Source organism: Coenobita brevimanus, chromosome 30, assembly GCF_032717465.1.
Source record: "Coenobita brevimanus isolate Jiangsu-jjx chromosome 30, ASM3271746v2, whole genome shotgun sequence".
Taxonomy (NCBI): Eukaryota; Metazoa; Arthropoda; class Malacostraca; order Decapoda; family Coenobitidae; genus Coenobita; species Coenobita brevimanus.
The window spans coordinates 27623784-27643594 of NC_136983.1; the positions used below are offsets into that span (position 1 = coordinate 27623784).

General features: G+C 41.5%; 1 protein-coding gene across 1 annotated transcript in view; it reads left to right on the forward strand.

Annotated features, from left to right (window-relative positions):
- LOC145395268 (venom carboxylesterase-6-like) overlaps positions 1–11897 on the forward strand; it is a 38495-nt gene extending 26598 nt beyond the window's left edge. The window contains exons 9-12 of the mRNA XM_080268949.1: positions 1489–1636; positions 4181–4310; positions 6365–6488; positions 11575–11897. Coding sequence (XP_080125075.1) covers positions 1489–1636; positions 4181–4310; positions 6365–6488; positions 11575–11649 — 477 coding nt within the window. The 3' untranslated portion in view covers positions 11650–11897. The remainder of the gene's footprint in view (positions 1–1488; positions 1637–4180; positions 4311–6364; positions 6489–11574) is intronic.
- Positions 11898–19811: the final 7914 nt, after the last annotated feature.

The window sequence follows — 19811 nt, forward strand, 5'->3', positions numbered from 1 at the left end:
TTTATTTTTAAGTAAGAGTTATATGCTAATGACTTTTGGGCTGTTGCTCTGGCACAATTGCCATCAAACCATTTTGGAGAGTTTGATCTTTTAATGAATTGTTGACTTGGTATGAATAAATCCATACTAGCTAGTATTAAGTCGCAAATGTGGGACTGGGTAGAATTGGGATCACTAGAGAAGAAAGACTGCCATGGAACATCAGCAAGATAATTTCTAAATCCATCCCAGTCTGCCCTGTCAAAGTGCCATCGGGTCACCCTGACAGGTTCAGAATGGGGAGGTGTAGGAGGGTTAACTAATGAGGCTTTGATGAGATTGTGGTCAGAGGATCCAAGTGGTGACAGTACCTCTATCCTGTATTGATCTGGATTATTTGTCAAGAATAAATCCAAGAGATGGGAATTATGGTCAGGATTATCAGGTATTCTGGTTGGTTGCTTTACCAACTGGGTGAGATTAAACGATTCCCCAAACAGCTCGCATTTTAGACCAGCGTCGTCAGTCCGGGCAGAATGCAATAACCATTCAACATTGTGTATGTTAAAATCACCCAAAATGGTAATTTCATTGCCAAGGGCAAGGTCAAGGTTACTCAACTGAGTGGATATGGAATCAAATACACTGGGTTCCGAAGAAGCACTGGGGGAACGATAAACTACACAGATATATTTGGTAATGTTTTGGCAATTTATTTTATATAATGAGTAATCAAAACTGGATGAGGTGAAGTTTAAAATAGTGTCAACTGCATATTGGGATTTGATATAACAACAGGTGCCGCCCTTGTTACGAAAGTTTGTAAGGAGATGGTAATCGGGAAAACAAAATGGAGATATATCGGTAGAGGGTGAGATTTGTGGTTCTGTGAGGAAAAGGGCCAAAGGGGATATGGACTGAAGGAAAAAACGAACCGAGTTTAAATTTGTGGTAAGGCCGCGGATGTTGGTAAAGAATAAGGCTGCACAGTCACCTCTTCGCCGACAAGCATTCCTGGAAATAGCAACAGTCGCTGCCGGCACAGTCGCTTGATGGCGACCGGGAGGACCCTGTGCCTCCAGCCCTACCCTGCCGGCGGTGGCAATCCGAGGTACCACCTCATTCGATAGTAAGATTGCAGCGGCCATTACTAAAGATGTGAATAGAAGGTGTGATATGTTATGCGCATGTAGTGTGGTGTAGACAGTTGAAGGTAGTGGTATTAAGAGAGCATGCTGGCCTACTCTCTGTGTAAATGAATGCACTGAAAATGTTCAGAAAAGGGAGATGGTCAGGATCAAGTCCTGAGGGCTGGTGAAACGGGAGCTCCAGCTCTCCCTATCACCAGCTTGCCATCAACCTCGGGAGTACTGCCCTGTTCGACTGGTGCTACAGTCTAGTCCATATACTGACTCTCTCTCTCTCTCTCTCTCTCTCTCTCTCTCTCTCTCTCTCCCTCTCTCTCTCTCCCTGTCTCTCTCACACACACATTTCCTCTCTTCTCCGCAGCTGTTCGGTGACCGCATATTTAAGGTAGGCCACGAGGACAGCGCCTTGATCCACGCGTCCCACGGCCAGAAGGTGTACCAGTATAACCTGGAACACTTGGGTGAACACAGCTTTACCGACATCCTCAACACCACCGACGATGTAGACTGTGAGTTGCCCCAACCATTAAAGGCGCATCTACACGTGTCCTTGAGCATTTGTTGACAACGCAGTTGGCATTTTGTTTGGATGTACGAGTGTATATGCAGCAGGGTTTAGAGACAGATGTATACAAACGTTTAAGGCTGCTCTGAACTTACCGGCAACAGAGGAAAAACAATGAGTGTATCAAAACGATGCAACTGAGACTTCATCATGCTGCCAACATGATCTGGACGCTGCTGTTACGAGTGTGTTTGCAGCTTGTTCGTTATTGTGTTGTCTACAAGTTGCCATCATTTGTTCCAGCACACGTGTAGATGCCCCCTATCCCTTGACCCACATGAGAAATATTAAATATTTCTCTTGTTGCCGCTACACTAGTTTAACTTGGAATGTCCCTATAGATATGTGCATATGTGTATGTGAAGTCGTGTGGGAGGAACTGTGTGTGTGTGTGTGTGTCTTCTTACCTAATTGTTCTTACCTAATTGTATCTTTACAGGAATGAGTCAAGCTCGTACTGTCCCGTGTCTTAAACCATATTTACCGTACATATCCTTAAATTTGTGAATTGTTTTGGCACACACTATTTCTTTCGGTAGTGCATTCCATTGATCAATTGCTCTGTTTGGGAAACTGAATTTCCTTACGTCTTTATCACCTCTCTTCTTATGCAATTTTTTGCAGTGTCCTCTTGCTGATGCTTCTCAATATGTTAAGTAATCATTTATATCTATTTTCTCCTTTCCTGATATGCATTTATATAGCATTATCATGTCACCTCTTTTCCTTCTCTCCTGTAGTGTTGGTAGATTCAGTTTATTTAGTCTTTCTTCGTAGCTTAGGTCCCTTAAGCTTGGTATCCATCTTGTAGCGGCCCTTTGAACTTTTTCAATCTTGTCTATGTGCTTTTTGAGATGAGGACTCCAGACTACTGATGCATATTCCAGGGTTGGTCTAATGAATGATGTTATTATCCTTCTTAGCATGTCTTCATTTATGTATGTGAATGCTATTCTCATATTTGCAAGCAGTGTATACATGTTCCGTACCTTCTCGCTGATGTGGTCAGCCGGAGATAGTCTGTTATTGATAATCACACCTAGGTCTTTCTCTCTTTCTGATGTGTATAGGGTTTTATTTCCTAACTTATAATCCCAATCAGGTCTTTTTCCACTTTTACCAAACTTGATAACATGACACTTGTCCACATTGAATTCCATTTGCCATGTACTACTCCATTCATGAAGTTTATTTAATTCTTCTTGTAGCTCTTTACAAGAGTCTGTGTTAGTAATTCTCCTTTGTATTTTTGCATCATCTGCAAACATATTCAGATAGCTCTCATTTCCAGTGTTACTGTTTATATCATTTATATACACTAAAAACATGATTTGTGCCAGCACTGAACCCTGTGGTACTCCACTAGTCACTTCTTTCCATGATGAGTAGTTTCCTGTTAGTACTGTCCTCATTTCTCTTTTTATGAGAAAGTCTTGCATCCAACAAAACAGTTTGCCTCGAATTCCTCCTTGATGGTACAGTTTCCATATAAGTCTTTGGTGTGGTACTGTGTCAAAAGCTTTCTTGAAATCTAAATAGATACTGTCCACCCATCCATCCCTTTCCTGTATTGTGTTTGTTACTCTGTCATAGTAGCTCAACAGATTAGTAACACATGATTTTCCTTTTCTGAAACCAAACTGTCTTTCTGTTATCATACTGTGTTCTTCTAGATGATTTACCCAAGCTTTTCTTTTAGGTTTTTCTAATACCTTGCTTACAACACTGGTCAGTGATACTGGTCGGTAGTTGAGTGGATTTTGTCTATTTCCTTTCTTGAATAAGGGGACAATATTTGCTTTTTTCCAAATATCAGGTAGTTTACCTTGACTCAAGGATTTCTTGAAAATTAAAAATAATGGTTTACATAACTCCTTTGCACATTCTCGTAATACCCAACATGAAATTTCATTAGGACCACTTACTTTTCCTGTGTGTGTGTGTGTGTGTGTGTGTGTGTGTGTGTGTGTGTTACATAGCCACTGTGTATGTGCACCTCAACAAATTTGTTTGTATGTGTGTGTGTGTGTGTGTGTGTGTGTGTGTGTGTGTGTGTGTGTGTGTGTGTGTGTGTGTGTGTGTGTTTTAAGTTGTGTGGCAATAACGTTTCTTGTTTATATAATGGAATTAATACAAAACCGATCGTGGGCGCAGCCTCGATTATGTTAATGAAGGGGTCAGAATTTGGTTGCCATTAATATTCAGATATACCTGCTTGGAAACTACAGTACCGGTATTATAAAAGTATCTAGAGTATTACTGAAATGTGTCTAGTGTTAAACAGTAAAGAGCCCAGGAATATTAATTGTTAACGAGTGACTGAAAAAAATAAGTGAACATCATCCCGTTCATTGTATTACTTTTATTATTATTATTATTATTATTATTATCGCATGGAGAGGGTTGATTACCTCGCTTCCAGCTGCGACCATGGTCTCGATAGTTTAATACTGCCTTGTACTGATTCAAAGTCGTTTTTTTTGTACAGATGTGAACCATGCAGACGACCTGTTCTATCTCTTTCACCGCCAGTTGCCTAATGCCCACCTGACAAAGCCTGAGGACCTCTTCGTTAGGCGCGTCATGGTTGACCTGTGGACCAATTTCGCTGCTTACGGGTATTATTATTATTGTTATTATTATTATTATTATTATTGTTATTATTGTCCTTGTTACTGTTTTTCATGACTTCATCTGGCTTCACAAAGGGTCCGCGGGTATTGTTTGGATAAGTGTGTGTGTGTGTGTGTGTGTGTGTGTGTGTGTGTGTGTGTGTGTGTGTGTGTGTGTGTGTGTGTGTGTGTGTGTGTGTGTGTGTGTGTGTGTGTGTGTGTGTGTGTGTGTGTGTGTGTGTGTGTGTGTGTGTGTGTGTGTGTGTGTGTGTGTGTGTGTGTGTGTGTGTGTGTGTGTGTGTGTGTGTGTGTGTGTGTGTGTGTGTGTGTGTGTGTGTGTGTGTGTGTGTGTGTGTGTGTGTGTGTGTGTGTGTGTGTGTGTGTGTGTGTGTGTGTGTGTGTGTGTGTGTGTGTGTGTGTGTGTGTGTGTGTGTGTGTGTGTGTGTGTGTGTGTGTGTGTGTGTGTGTGTGTGTGTGTGTGTGTGTGTGTGTGTGTGTGTGTGTGTGTGTGTGTGTGTGTGTGTGTGTGTGTGTGTGTGTGTGTGTGTGTGTGTGTGTGTGTGTGTGTGTGTGTGTGTGTGTGTGTGTGTGTGTGTGTGTGTGTGTGTGTGTCAAATACTTTTGACACGATTTTTACCAAATTTGGATGAGATGTTGGGGTCAGCCAGATAAATAAACCAATTGATTTTGATTACAATAGATAAAAGGTCAAGATCGCAGGGCAACGCCATCTTAAACAGTTTTCATCTGACTGAGACTAATCTTCGTGGGAGGACTGAGGCTGAGGCAGGAATATAAAGACTGGAGTGCAAGGAAAATCACCAAAGGCCAATATCGCAGGGGTAGGTCAAAGGTCAACGTCACAGTGAAAAATAAACTTAGTGTTGATCATATCTGAACTAAATATGGTGGAAATGTTAAGGATCAAACAAGAACAAAGGAATTGAAATTTGAGAACAAAAAGTCAGAGTTCACAGTCACAGGGAAAGGTCAGAGTTAAACCCGTGTGTCTGTATGAATAAAAATAACTAAATCACCTTGATCTAATTTGGGAGACACTTGGTGGATGAGTTAAGCATCACCCAAGAGGCTGACCTATTGTTTCTGAGAACTGTAGATCAAAAACTAAGGTCAATGTGACCTTAAATTAAACAGATTATTGCCGATGTAGACTAGCCTTTGTGGAAGCGTTCAGATTAAAATAGGGATAAAGGGATTCAATTTTCAAAACAGTCAGTCAAAGGTGAAGGTCAAAGAGAAAGGTCAAATGGTCAAGATCGTTAGGCAATATCAACTCAGACATTTGTGATCTGATATGAAGGGAAGCTGGAGGAACAGTTAAGTGTTAGGTAAAAATAGTGGAATTAGAATTTGAGATTTTGCTGTGATGATGATGCTCACAGGAAAAAATCAAAATATTTGGCCCTTAGAGCAGCTGATGGGCACGGAGGTTAGTAGTAGTAGTAGTAGTAGTAGTAGTAAGCAGAATTGGTGGTAGTAGCAGCAGTAGTAGTAGTTGCTGTTGTTGTTGTTTTTTTTAATATATCACCTTTATCCGTTTGTGAACCATACTGCGAAGACCAAAACCAACCTTCTTAATTCGGTTCACCATTTGGAGTTGTAATGTGAAGGTTATAATTACCATCCTTTGATCCCAGGCACGACAACGGCTGTGGTTACCAACCATCTACTACTACTTTTATTAATTTACTTTTTATTCATTAACATTACAGTGCTAAAAAGACATTAATCTATTGCAGTCACTGGTCTATGCGACTCTCGGCCACAGAAGCTTCGTAATCCATACCCGCCAGAGACAGGCCTGAGGGCTGATCTTGTGCCCCTGAGGCATAGAGTGCAGACCTCACGAGAGAGAATGACACACGACGTCTCATCCAGGCCATAACAGAACTCTGCGATTGTAGTAGTAGTAGTAGTAGTAGTAGTAGTATTTTTGCTTTCGATTCCCTACCTCACCCCATCCTTTGGTGCGAATCGAGTCGGGATGACAGTCATGTTGATAATGAACAAATGCGTTTTTTTGTTTCCTCCTCCTCCAGCAACCCCACCATCAACGGGAGCCTAGGCTTCCGCTGGACCCCTTTCCCCGTGGTGGAGGACAAAGAGGGCTGCACCACCCTCGGCATCTCCGTCAGGCCTCACATGGCACCCTCCAGCGTTAGGGTAAGAGAAGCGTTTGTTTCATTCATATATATTCTCGTCATGGAATCGGTTTCATAGGGTTAATTATTGAAGCGCTTGGGTATCTATTTATTATTATTATTTTTTTGTTATTATTATTATTATTATTATTAATGTAATCACTCACATGATTTAGTGCGACCCTTTCATTTCTTCCCTCCATGTTTCCTTCCTTCCTCTCCTGTCTTTCTTTCCTTCTTTCTTTTCTCTTCCTTCTGTCTACGGTGACTCTGCACTGAGTGACAAGGCAAATGGTTTCCTGTACACCAGGATACCATTTACGAAGCTGGCTGGTAACTATATAACTAAATTATGGCGCCTGGTGGTTTAGTGGGTAAATAAGGCGCTCCTGTCGGACTGAGCCTGTGTTGGTTTATAATTATCCAAGGGGTGAATGGGGTTCATTGTTCACGTAATACCACTCAGGGATGAGTGGTATTACGTGGCCTGCTTGCATAGTCTCGGGCCCATACGCTCCTAATGGGGCAACATTGGATTAGATGATGATGATGTTGATGATGATAATGATGATGATGATGATGATGATGATGATAATCATCATTATTATTATTATTATTATTATTATTAGGGATTAATCATAGAAGCGCTTGGTTATGTATTGGTGTTATGATGATGATGATGATGATTATTATTAATAACATTACGGGATTAACCATTCAAGCACTTGAATATGTATTGGTGTTGATATTATGATGATGATGATTATTATCATTATCAACTTAAAGGCCGCCTTAGGCAGCCATCGCTCGATTTCAAGTCATTTCCTATCTCCAGTCGGAAATGAGTCATAACTAGGGAACCGGTGGCCCGACTGAACTGGAAATTGTTTTAGTCTTCAAGTTAGAACATTTTAATGGTACCTTGCTCTAACAAAAATTGCGCTAGATGCGCAGGTTTTTAATGTGTTACGGTAACGATCAAACAAACATACAGAAAACGGATCATCATACTGTAATATAGATTATTATCATTATTATTATTATTATTATTTTTCTTGTCAGGCACTTCAATCCCGTAAGGGGTGGCCATAAACAAATCGCCTCCACGTCGCCTTGTCAACCGCCATTTCACTGCACTCCTTCCCAGGTCACACACCCCTCTTTCATATACCTCTTCGCTCCATCCCTCCATCTCATCCTTGGCCTCCCCCTCCCTCTCATCCCCCACCTCACATACACTCTCCTCGTTAGCCTCCCTCTCTCCATCCTCTTCAACAGTGTATTTCTCCTAACACTTTCTACCACATCCACATCCACACCACGACGCTCCTTCACTTCCTCTGTCAGTCTGTCTCTCCATGTAATTCCACATGTTCCTCTCAAATAACTAATTTTCACTGCTCTCACTCTAGACTTGTGTCCTTCCAACAAGGTCCATGCTTCACTTCCTTATGTTAGAGTCTGTATCACAATACTATCATACAGCGACTTTTTCACTTCCATGCTCACTTTATTTCTAATCACTGCATCAAAGTACCAACAACCTTTCTTCCTTGCTGCATCCTTTCAAGCACTTCATCCTCACAATTTCCATCCTTACTCATCATACTACTCAAGTATTTAAATGCACTCACATTTTCCATTTCCTCCTCATCCAACAACACTGTACATCCAGTGACTTCATTTCTCTTGACGACCGTAACTTTATTCTTCCCTACATTTAATTTTAGATTCCGTTTTTTACACAGTTTCCCAAACTCATTCAACAAGAACATCAGTTCCCCTTCGTTTTCACTTAACAATACAGTATCATCTGCAAACAACAGTACAGGAAGTTTCCAAAAGCTACCCCCTCTCATTAGGGCCGCTTCAACATCCAACTGCCCTACCTTTCAACTCTTTTAAAACCCCATCCATATTCAGACTCAACATCCATGGGGACATGACACATCCCTGTTCCAAACCATCATTCAGATAGAAAAATTCACTCAGTTCACTATCCACACGCACTGCAGCCTAAGCACCCCCATTAATCCCCTTCACTGCATTCAGCAAGTTCCCTTTCACTCCATATATTAATATTTTCCACATTCCTTTTCTATCCACTCTGTCATGTGTTTTCTCTAAATACATGAAGGCCACAGACAACTTCTTTCCTATTTCTGGAAGCATTTCCACTAAACACCCAAGGATGAATACCTGATCTGCACAACCTCTTCCCTTCCTAAAACCCGCCTGTTCTTCTCCAACTAATTGCTGTTATTTTCCTAACCCTGTCAATAAGTATCCTACCGTATACTTTTCCTATGACACTAATAAGACAAATGCCCCTATGATTACCACACACTTCATTTCCTCTTTTCCTTTGTACAGGGGAATAATTATACCCGACTTCCATTCCACTGGGACTCAACTGTCCTCCCAGGCCAATTTGCACATTTTCCACATCCAGTCCACTATCTCTCCTCCATGCTTCAGAATTTCACAGCACACTCAATCAATTCCTGGGGCCTTCCCCATGTTGACTTTATTGCTTCCACTATTTCCATCTTTTTTTTTTTTTTTAAATAACAAAACAGAGGAAAGAAAAAAATAAATGAATAAAAATAATAATACATACACCAGATTACAGGAAGCATCCATTCATAAAAAACAAAAATCTGTAACAGTTGGACTTGAACAGCCGTAGGTTTGAAGGTTTGGGGGAAACCTCTTCGGCGATGCGAGTTCTAAAGAGATGCAATTTGAGGGATAAAAGATTCTGAAAGGTAGAAACTCTGAAATATAGCAGGGTGACAGTCCAGTCATGAGCACTACAGTACCAGATGCCCCTGTAGCACGGAGGATGCTTGGAGAGGTGACACAATGTATACAACTTCGGCTGAGCATTTGCCATAAAAGTATCAATAAAATATGCAAGGGAGGCAACATTCCTTCTAACTTTTAGGGGAGTCGGTTCTTTGTAATAGTAGGGTTATTCACTGTCATACAGATCCTCTCTTCTCACCTCCCTCCTTCTACCAGCCATCCCTCAGCTACTTGTACTAACACTATCACTGACTTCTTTCTATATGCCTACTAGTTTCCCTTCTCCAGAATCAATCTGCCATTTATATCGTTCACTTACCTACTAACTTCTCAATCACCCTGTCTCTATTTCCCTCCCTCCAGAACATTTTCTTACATTCCCTCCACTTTACATTCAAATTCCTTCCAAATTCCTCATCCAGTCTCCTTTTACTCTCCCTTACTAATCTTTTCACCTCTCCATTCCTCTCTGCATATAACTCTCTCTCCCATCTCTCAACTTCTTCCATTCCTCTGCTTCGCATCCATTCACTATATGCTTTCTTCCTATCCGCCATGGCTTGTCCCACCTCTTCATTCCACCATGCTGTTCTTTGCACCCACTTACATTTTCTCTTCACTCCACAACACACCACCTCAGATGCTGGACAGATTTCTTCTGTGAATATCTTGCACATACCTTCCACCTCTCCCATCTGCTCCAAATCATATTTACCCACTCACCACTCCATTTCTCTCTTATATTGTTTGTTTGTTTGTTTTTTTTCATCCTCTTGCAACCTCTCTACCCTCGCTGTATGGACTACTTCCTCTTGTCTTTCCATAATTCCATTCCTCCATTGTACTTGAACCTTTTCACCACCACCAAGTGGTGGTTAGAAAGTCCACCCTCTTAACCTCTGTATGCTCTTGCATCCATTACATACTTTCTCATTCTTTCATCCACACACACATAATCCATCATTGCCTTGCATTCCTTTAATTCACCACCCACCCATCTCATCACTTGCCACACATACCTCTGGATCATTTTGTGTCCAAAGAGGGTATTGGCTATTACCAACCCCCACCCTGAACAAATGTCTACTAGAGCATTGTCATTCTCATCCACTTCTCCAGGTACACTCCACTCACCAACTACTCCATCCATTTTCACATTCCGAACTTTTCCATTCATATCTCCAGTCAAAAATACACTCCCATTCCTCTCAGACTTTTCTATGCACGCTTCCACATTTGCCTAAAACTCTTCTTTCACAGTTTTGCATTGGTGCATACACACACACACAATCACCCACGTTTGTAATCCTTCTTTCAATCTTACCCATACGATCCTTGAACCAAGTGATCCATACTCTCTTCTATTCTCCCATCTCCTGCACACAACAATTCATGCACCTTCTTTTGTCCTCTCATTCTCACCTTTCGCTCATAAACCCCATCCATACTCCCACTCTCACACTCACGCCTCTCGATTTGGTCTCCGTTAATCCACATGTGCCCACTCTTGCACCCTCATGCACCTGGACAATCTCTCTCTCTCTTTCACCACATTATCTGTATCTCTTACATTTCATGTCTCTATCCGAACCAGGTCCATTGTTCGGTCCTTGGTCGTCACCTGTTTGTCCTTCTTGATCCGAGGCTTCTTATTTGTATTTTTGGTGAGTTGTTTTCCGGGGAGGGGCATAACCCTCCTCCGACCCACTTTTTGACACGTAAGGAACACGTGTTGGTTGGTTATAAGGTTACCACCCAGCGTATCAAATGATTTTTTGGTTTACAGGAAATCATTTGGCTTGCCACGCAATGTAGAGCCACCCCGACATAAAGTACCCCTACACTGAGTGGATGGATAATGGGCGTCCCCACCGACGACGTCTGGCAGTTGACTGATAAATTTTTATTATTATTATTATTGTTATTATTACTGTTATTATTTCGTATTCTTATTATCATTATTATTATTATTTCGTATTATTTTTATTATTATTATTATTATTATTATTATTATTATTATTAATTATTATTATTATTATTATTATTATTATTATTATTATCATTATCATTATTATTATATATTATTATTATTATTATTATTATTATTATTATATGCTTTATAACTCCTGGGTATGCAATTATGCAAACATTGGGACAATGTTAAAGATTTTTTTTTATTACTGTTTAGTGTAAAATTATTCAAACGTTTAGGTAAATATAACATTCCCTTCTTTAGTTGTGTCTGCTGAATGAAAAGGGAACTGGTCTATATACTTATGTACCGATATGTATTTTAACAGGACTTGGACTTCTGGCGCAACCTTCCCACCAAGACCAACAAGATACTCTTCCCAGAACGCTTCTTGGAGGAGTAGTGATGCTTCTTGGAGGAGTAGTGACGCTTCTTGGAGGGGTAGTGACGCTTCTTGGAGGGGTAGTGACGCTTCTTGGAGGGGTAGTGACGCTTCTTGGAGGGGTAGTGACGCTTCTTGGAGGGGTAGTGACGCTTCTTGGAGGGGTAGTGACGCTTCTTGGAGGGGTAGTGACGCTTCTTGGAGGAGTAGTGACGCTTCTTGGAGGGGTAGTGACGCTTCTTGGAGGGGTAGTGACGCTTCTTGGAGGAGTAGTGACACTTCTTCGATGGGTTTTGACGCTTCTTGGGGGAGTGTTGGCACCGACGCCCTCAGAATCCCACCTATTCCCTCTGTACCCCACCTCCCCAATTCCCCACCCCTCCTTTCCCCCTTCCTACCATTCCCCCTTCCTACCATTCCCTTTCCTTTTCCTGTTTTCCTGTCCAGGTCTGCTGCTGTTTTTTTTTTTCCTCTGCCGTCCTTTGTTCTATCTTCCCATCTTTCCCCTCCTCCTCATCCCCACTTCCTTCTCATCCTGTCTTCTCTTTCCTCCTCTTTCCCCGCTTCCTTCTCTTCCCATCTTCCCTCTCCTCCTCTTCCTTTTCCCCTTCCTTCCCAACCCCAAACATCATCGCAGTCTTTATACTTCACTGTACACCAGTTCACCATAACATCCCAACTACAACACCCTTCCACTCCCTCGCCTTACCTCTGTCTCCTTCACCGTACTTCTAAGCTTCTCACCATACCCCTCTGCTCCTCACCGTACCCCTCCTGCCCTCACTGTACCCCTCCTTCCCTCACCCATTGACTTCCTTCCACACTTTTCACACCACCTTCACTCTCCCTCTCCCTTCCCTTATTCCCTTTCCTCCAAAATCCATTCTTTTCTTAGGGTCTTGTTGCTGTTTTTTTTTTTTTTCCTCGATGCACTTATATGATATAGCTTGGCTTCTCAGGCGGATGTGAATGTTATTTAGTCATAATTTGTAAAACGGCCGGAGTGTTATTCAGGGTGCCCAGGGAGGAAACACCATGACTCTGGGAAAGTATAGATGAGGAAATTATGGGCAAAATCCAACACCACCATGGGTCCAAAGCTCAACCAGTACTGAGCTAAGGCACTGATGCATTTGTTTCCTTTTTTTTTTTTTTTTTGAGTTATTGGGGAGATCATTTTCGCCCATAAAGTCATCAGTAACTGTAGCTAGGTAACGGCTGAGATTTGGACCCACGTTGATATACTGTACTCTAAAAATCTAAATTCTTTCGTCTAGCTCTTCCCAAAGTTACATCCATTACTCCTGGGTCAGCCTGTATAATTCTAACAGTAAGCGAGGTTCCTGTTTACCGCTATTCTTTTTGCTTAAACTGTCCTTCATGAGAAATTGGTGCATTCTTTAAATAAACTGTGTCTACCGTTATGTTTTTTGCTTAAACTGTCCTTCGTGAGAGATGGTTCCTTCTCTAATTATAATTAATGTAAATACAAAAAGAAGGGATCGAAGGCTGGAGGTACGCCAAACTAATATTCTTCCAGATTGTGCAAACCAGGACCGCCAAAATCAAAATCCATTGTTTCGTACTTTACTCACACTATGGATATCAGAACTGTAATACATTTGACAACTGATTTTATTTTTTTTAATTTTAGTTCCTTAAGTGAAAATGCAAAACTGTGGCAATCAAGACTTACCTTCTCCCATCAGGCACATATTCCACGACTAGACATGCTCTGAATGTTGCTTATTCAGGTTAATTTATCATAATTAAATTCCGTACCTAATTTTTACTATTCCTAGAGTGAATCGTCGTTGTTAAAGGATGAAGAGTGAAAGACTGGCTAGATCAGTAAATGTGAGTAGTGTGGAAAGGGAGAGGAGGAAGGGGGGAACAAGAATGAGATGAAGGGATGAAGTGGAGAGGATGGAGAATGAGAGACTGAGTAGAAGCGTTTATGTGGGTGAGGAGGAGGAGATGATGATAGGGAGACCAAGGATGAGACGTAGGGATGCACTGGAGAGATATGAGAGAGGGAGCTGTGAGTTGGAGGGAGGGAAGCCAAATGGCAGAGGACAGGGCGACGTAGAGATGAATTGTTTGTTGCCACCCATTATGGGATTAAGGCATCTGGTGATATATATATATATATATATATATATATATATATATATATATATATATATATATATATATATATATATAGTTACACGTGCTGTGTTAATATACAGGCATATCAGGACTAAAGCCAATACTATTTCATAATATGACAAGAGTTTTGTTATTTCTTTAAAGTTTTTAATTTATCGAAAGATATACATTCTTCTTTTCTTTTATTATATTTCTTTATTTTTCGCTTTTATCTTTTCTTTCTTTCCTCTCTCTCTTTGTTTAACTGGAGCTTTGAGTCGCAGCTACAAAGCACACTGGTTAACACGCCTGCCGTACACTTAAGTGTGGCTCAAACTCGTCACTTTATACTGCATAAATGTACTGTAATACTGTATGTGTAAAAAAAGAAAAAAAATCCGCGTCTGCGTCAACCACGGACATGGAGGTAAAAATAATCCACAGTTGTGTCCGCGTCCACAAAAATTAATATCTTAACATTCGCAGTTTCATCCGCAACCGCATTTTATGAGAAATAGATATCCGGCTCCGCCTCCGCCTCCACCTCCGCGGAGCTAAAATTTCGTGTCCGATGCAACATTATTATGTATATATATATATATATATATATATATATATATATATATATATATATATATAGATAGATAGATAGATAGATAGATAGATAGATAGATAAATAGATAGATAGATGGATACACCAAGGCTGCTTCCCCAAAAGAAAGAGGGTAGCCAAGACAGGACGACATATTCCCAATTTACTCATCCACACAAACACATTCATTCGCATCTTAGCCCAAAGGGGAGAAGGGACAGATCCTTACCGCACCACACCACACGAGGGTCATCTGTGCAGTGCAGTTAGCAACATCTGCATCAGTGCCCCACAGCAAAGCTGGTTTACCCCTGCCACATCATAATGGACCCATCCCCTTACCCCCACCTGACTCGATCAGCTGATTAGACCAAATGCGGGAGAATACCCCATCAGGGCTGCGTCATCATTTATTCATTCACAATTTCTCTCCAATCATTTCTATCACGCGCAACCACTCTTCTTTGCTCAATAGACATCCCTTTCTTATCCAACACTCTCTTCACACTGTCCATGCATCCTATTCGTGGTCTTCCTCTCAGCCTTACACCTCTTACATCCGATCCAGTTACCTTTTTCATCAACCCTCATCCTCCATTCTCTCCATATACCCAAACCATCGCAACACCCACTGCTCAACTCAGCTATCTCCCCTTTGCAGTCGATCTCTCCTTCGCACTTCATCATTTCTCACTCGATCCATACACGTCAATCCACATACTCCTCAGACACCTCATCTCCATTAGAATCAAACTTTTCCTCTCTGCTACACCCATATTCCATGTTTCAGCCCCATATAAGACAGTCGGTACCACTACAACCTCATACAGCCTTCTCGTTACATCCATTCCAAGCGAACGACATCTAAACACTTTTCTTCATTCCTCCCAGCACCTTTCCTACTTCATTCATTCTAAACTTCACTCCTGCATCTATTCTCCCATCCAGAGCATTATGTGACTCTAAATTCTCAGAACACTCTACCTCCTCAAGGAACTCACCATTCAAAACTGTATTCTTCTTCCTACCATCTACCAACCTCGTACACGTCATCACGTTGTGCTTATTCTTATTTAATCTCAATTTCCTCCTTTCACACATCCTTCCAAACTCCTCTACCAACCGTCTCAATCTCTCCTCCGAATCAGCCACCACTGCAGTACCATCTGCAAACAGCAGCTGATTCAGATTCCACTTTCTACCACCAGCATTCACCAGACTCAAGCCTCCACCTAGCGCTCTTGCATTCACCTCCCTTACAACACCATCCATATAAATATTAAACAACCAAGGCAACATCACACATCCCTGCCGCAGCCCACTCTCACGGGAAACCAATCACTCACAGTATATCCCTCTCTTACACACAATTCTACTATTTACATAAAAACTTTTCACTCCTTTTAGCAACATACCATCAAGTCCATACAAACTTAAAACAGTCCAAAAAGCCTCCCTAACATTTCTATCATACACTGTCTCTAAATCCATGAACGCCCAAAACACATCCTTACCTTTCGCTAAATACTTATCACACACCTGTCTCACTGCAAACACCGAATCCACGCATCCCCTCCATCTCCTAAAGCCACACTGCTCATCACCAATCACTCCCTCTATTCCCTCTCCAAATCTGTTAATTAACACTCTACCATAAACCTTACCTACAACACTCAACAGACTTATACCTCTGAAGCTAGTACATTCACACTTATAACCCTTATCTTTATACAAGGGAACCACACAAGCACTTGCCCAGTCAATTGGCACCAAAGCTCCCACAAAACACACGACAAAACCAGTCAACAAGTCGCTCCACCAACTTTCAGGCATTCCACAGCACATCCATCCATATCTGCAGCTTTCCCTGTTTTCATCTCCTTTGCTGCCTCCTGCACCTCCTCCATCGTGATCAAAGAAACATTCAACTTTCCCAACACATTTATTCCTTGCACCCTTCCATCTGCCACAATCTCAGCCTCCCTTTCCTCCTCTACATTTAACAATCTTTCAAAATACTTCGCCCATCCCTTCCTTACTGCATCCATCTCAATTAAATCCTTCCATCCTCTGCTTTTACTTGCTCTTCCTGCCCAGACTCTCCCTTTCGCACCCATTTCACCTCCTTCTAAAACATATTCTTATTCTGTTGAAAATTCTCAGTCAACCGCCTACCCCACCTCTCACCTGCTGCCACTTTAACATCACTCACAGCCCCTCTCGCCCTATTCCTCTTTTCCTTATACCTCTCATATGACACCTCATCCTTCCTCTGCAGCCACACTTCATATGCACGTCTCTTCTCAGCCACAGCCATACTTCCTTAATCGCACCACCATTCACTTCCCTTTCTTACACCACCACCCACTCGTCTCACACCACACACCTCCTCCACATGCCCTACAACAGCACTCATAAACAATTGCCATTCCTCCTTCACACTGCCATTTTCCTGATCTTTCATTGCATTCCACTTATCTTTCAATTCCTCCTGATACTTTATCATTTTCTCTCTTTTATCCAACTCACTCACTTTCAAAACCTCCCGGCCACACCTAACTCTCCTAGCTCTCACCCATATCTTACCTACTCTTAACTTTCCCTCCACCAGGTAGTGGTCAGACATACCTCCACCTTTCCCTCTCAAAACTCTCACATCCAACAGTCTTTCCCTAACATTCCTGGACACAACCACATAGTCCATCAATGCTCTATCAACAAACTATATATATATATATATATATATATATATGGATGTGATAGGAAGCGTTATGAGGAACACACTGAGGTGGTTTGGCCATGTGGAGAGGATGGAGGGTGAAAGACTGACGAAGAGAGTGTATGTGAGTGAGGTAGAGGGGTGACGAGGGAGGGGGAGGCCGACGATGAGATGGAGGGATGGGGTGGAGAGGTATATGGGAGAGAGTGTGAGTTGGGAGCAGGGCAGTGAAATGGCGGGGGATGGGGGACTTGGAGGAGCGATTTGTTTGTTTGTGGCCACCCCAAACGGGATTGACGTGTCTGGATTGATATATATATATATATATATATATATATATATATATATATATATATATATATATATATATATATATATATATATATTATATATATATATATATATATATATATATATATATATATATATATATATATATATATATATTATTATTATATATATATATATATATATATATATATATATATATATATATATATATATATATTATATATATATATATATATATATATACCCTGGGGGCAGGGTTTTTTTTTCAAGAATACTCCCCCAGTATCCCTGCTTGTCGTAAAAGGCGACTAAAAGGGTTGGCGGAGGGTTAGTGCCCCTCCCCGGAAAACAACTAACTAAAAAAAACAACAATAAGCCTCGGACAAGGACTGACCAAACGATGTCGACTCAGGACCGGACAAAGGACTTGGTAATGGGTACTTGGAATGTAAGAGGAGCGAATGATGAGGTGAAAGAGAGAGATTGTCCAGGTGCTTGAGGGTGCGAAAGTGGATGTATGTGGAATAACTGAAACAAAATGGAGAGGAGAAAATGTGAGAGAATGGGAGTATGGATGGGGTATATGTGCAGGAGTAGGTGAGAATGAGAGGGCGAAGGAAGGAGTATGTATAGTTGTGAGTAAAAGATGGAAGAAGAGCATAAGACAGTATGGATCAGTTGGGTCAAGGATTGTGTGGGTAAAGTTGAAAGTTGGAATACAAATGTGGGCGATTGTGTGTGTGTATGCGCCAATGCAAGATCGTGCTAGAAGAGTGAGAGAAGAGTTCTGGACAAATGTAGAAGTGTGCATGGAAAAGTTTGGAAGGAATGAGAGAGTGTTTTTGATTGGTGATATGAATGGTAAAGTTGGGAATGTGAAGGTGGATGGAATAGTTGATGAGTGGGGTGTGCCTGCTGAGATAGATGAGAATGGGAGTGCGTTAGTGGACATTTGTGCTGGGAGGGGGTTGGTGGTAGCCAATACCCTCTTCAGGCATAAAATGATCCACAGGTATACATGGCGAGTGATGAGAAGGGTGGGTGGTGAACTGAATGAAAGGAAGGCAATGATTGATTATGTGTGTGTGGATGAAAGGATGCGAAGATGTGTAATGGATGCAAGAGTTTATAGAGGTTGGGGGAGTGGACTCTCTAACCACTACTTGGTGGTGGTCAGAATCAAGGTCCAATTAGAATGGAGAAATAGAAGAAGGGAAAGACGAGAGGAAGGAGTAGTTGCAAGGAGAGTGGAAAGGTTACAAGAGGATGAGAAAAAGGCAGAGTATAAGAGAGAAGTGGAGGAACGATTGGGCAAATATGAATTGGAGCAGATGGGAGACGTCGAAGGTGTGTGTAGCATATTTACAGAAGAAATATGTGCAACATGTGATGTGGTGTGTGGAAGGAAGAGAAGACGGAGGGGGGTGCAAGGAACAGCGTGATGGACTGAAGAGGTGAAACAGGCTGTGGCACAAAAGAAGAAAGCATACAATGAATGGATGAGAAATAAGGGCGTGGAAGAAGTTGAGAGGCGGAAAAGAGAGTTATATGTAGAAAGAAAGAGAGAGGTGAAAAGATTAGTAAGAGAGAGTAAGAAGAGAGTGGATGAGGAATTTGGAAGGAATTTGAGTGTAAAGTGGAGGGACTGTAAGAAAATGTTCTGGAAAGAGGTGAAAAGAGTAAGACAGGGTGGAAGTGAAGTTAGCAGGGGATTGAAAGATAAAAATGGTAGATTACTAGAGGAGAAGGGAGAAAAAGTGAGCAGTTGGAGAGAACACTTTAAGGAATTGTTGAACGTAGAGGATGGAAGTAATGCGAGTATAAGTGGCTGGGGAATGGCTGGGAGAAGGAGGGAGGTGAGAAGACAGAAAGAAATCAGTAGGATAGAAGTTGTGGAAGCAATGAAGAAAGTTAAATCGGGGAAAGCCCCAGGAATTGATGGAGTGTGTGGTGAAATGCTGAAGCATGGGGGAGAGATAGTAGTAGAATGGATGTGGAAGATGTGCAGATTAGCCTGGGAGGAAGGTAGAGTCCTGGAGGATTGGAAGTCAGGTATAATTATTCCCTTGTACAAAGGAAAAGGGGAAAAAGAAGTGTGTGGTAATCATAGGGGCATTTGTCTTCTTAGTATAATAGGAAAAGTGTATGGTAGGATACTTATTGACAGAGTTAGAGAAAGAACAGAGAAATTAGTTGGAGAAGAACAGGGAGGCTTTAGGAAGGGAAGAGGTTGTGTAGATCAGATATTCATTCTTAGATCTATAGTGGAAAAGTTTCTAGAGAAGGGAAAGAAGTTGTATGCGGCTTTCATGGATTTGGAGAAAGCATATGACAGGGTGGATAGACAAGGATTGTGGAAAGTGTTAAGAATATATGGAGTAGATGGGAAGTTGTTAAATGCTGTGAAGAGTATGTACGATGGTGCGAAGGCTGCAGTGCGTGTGGATGGCG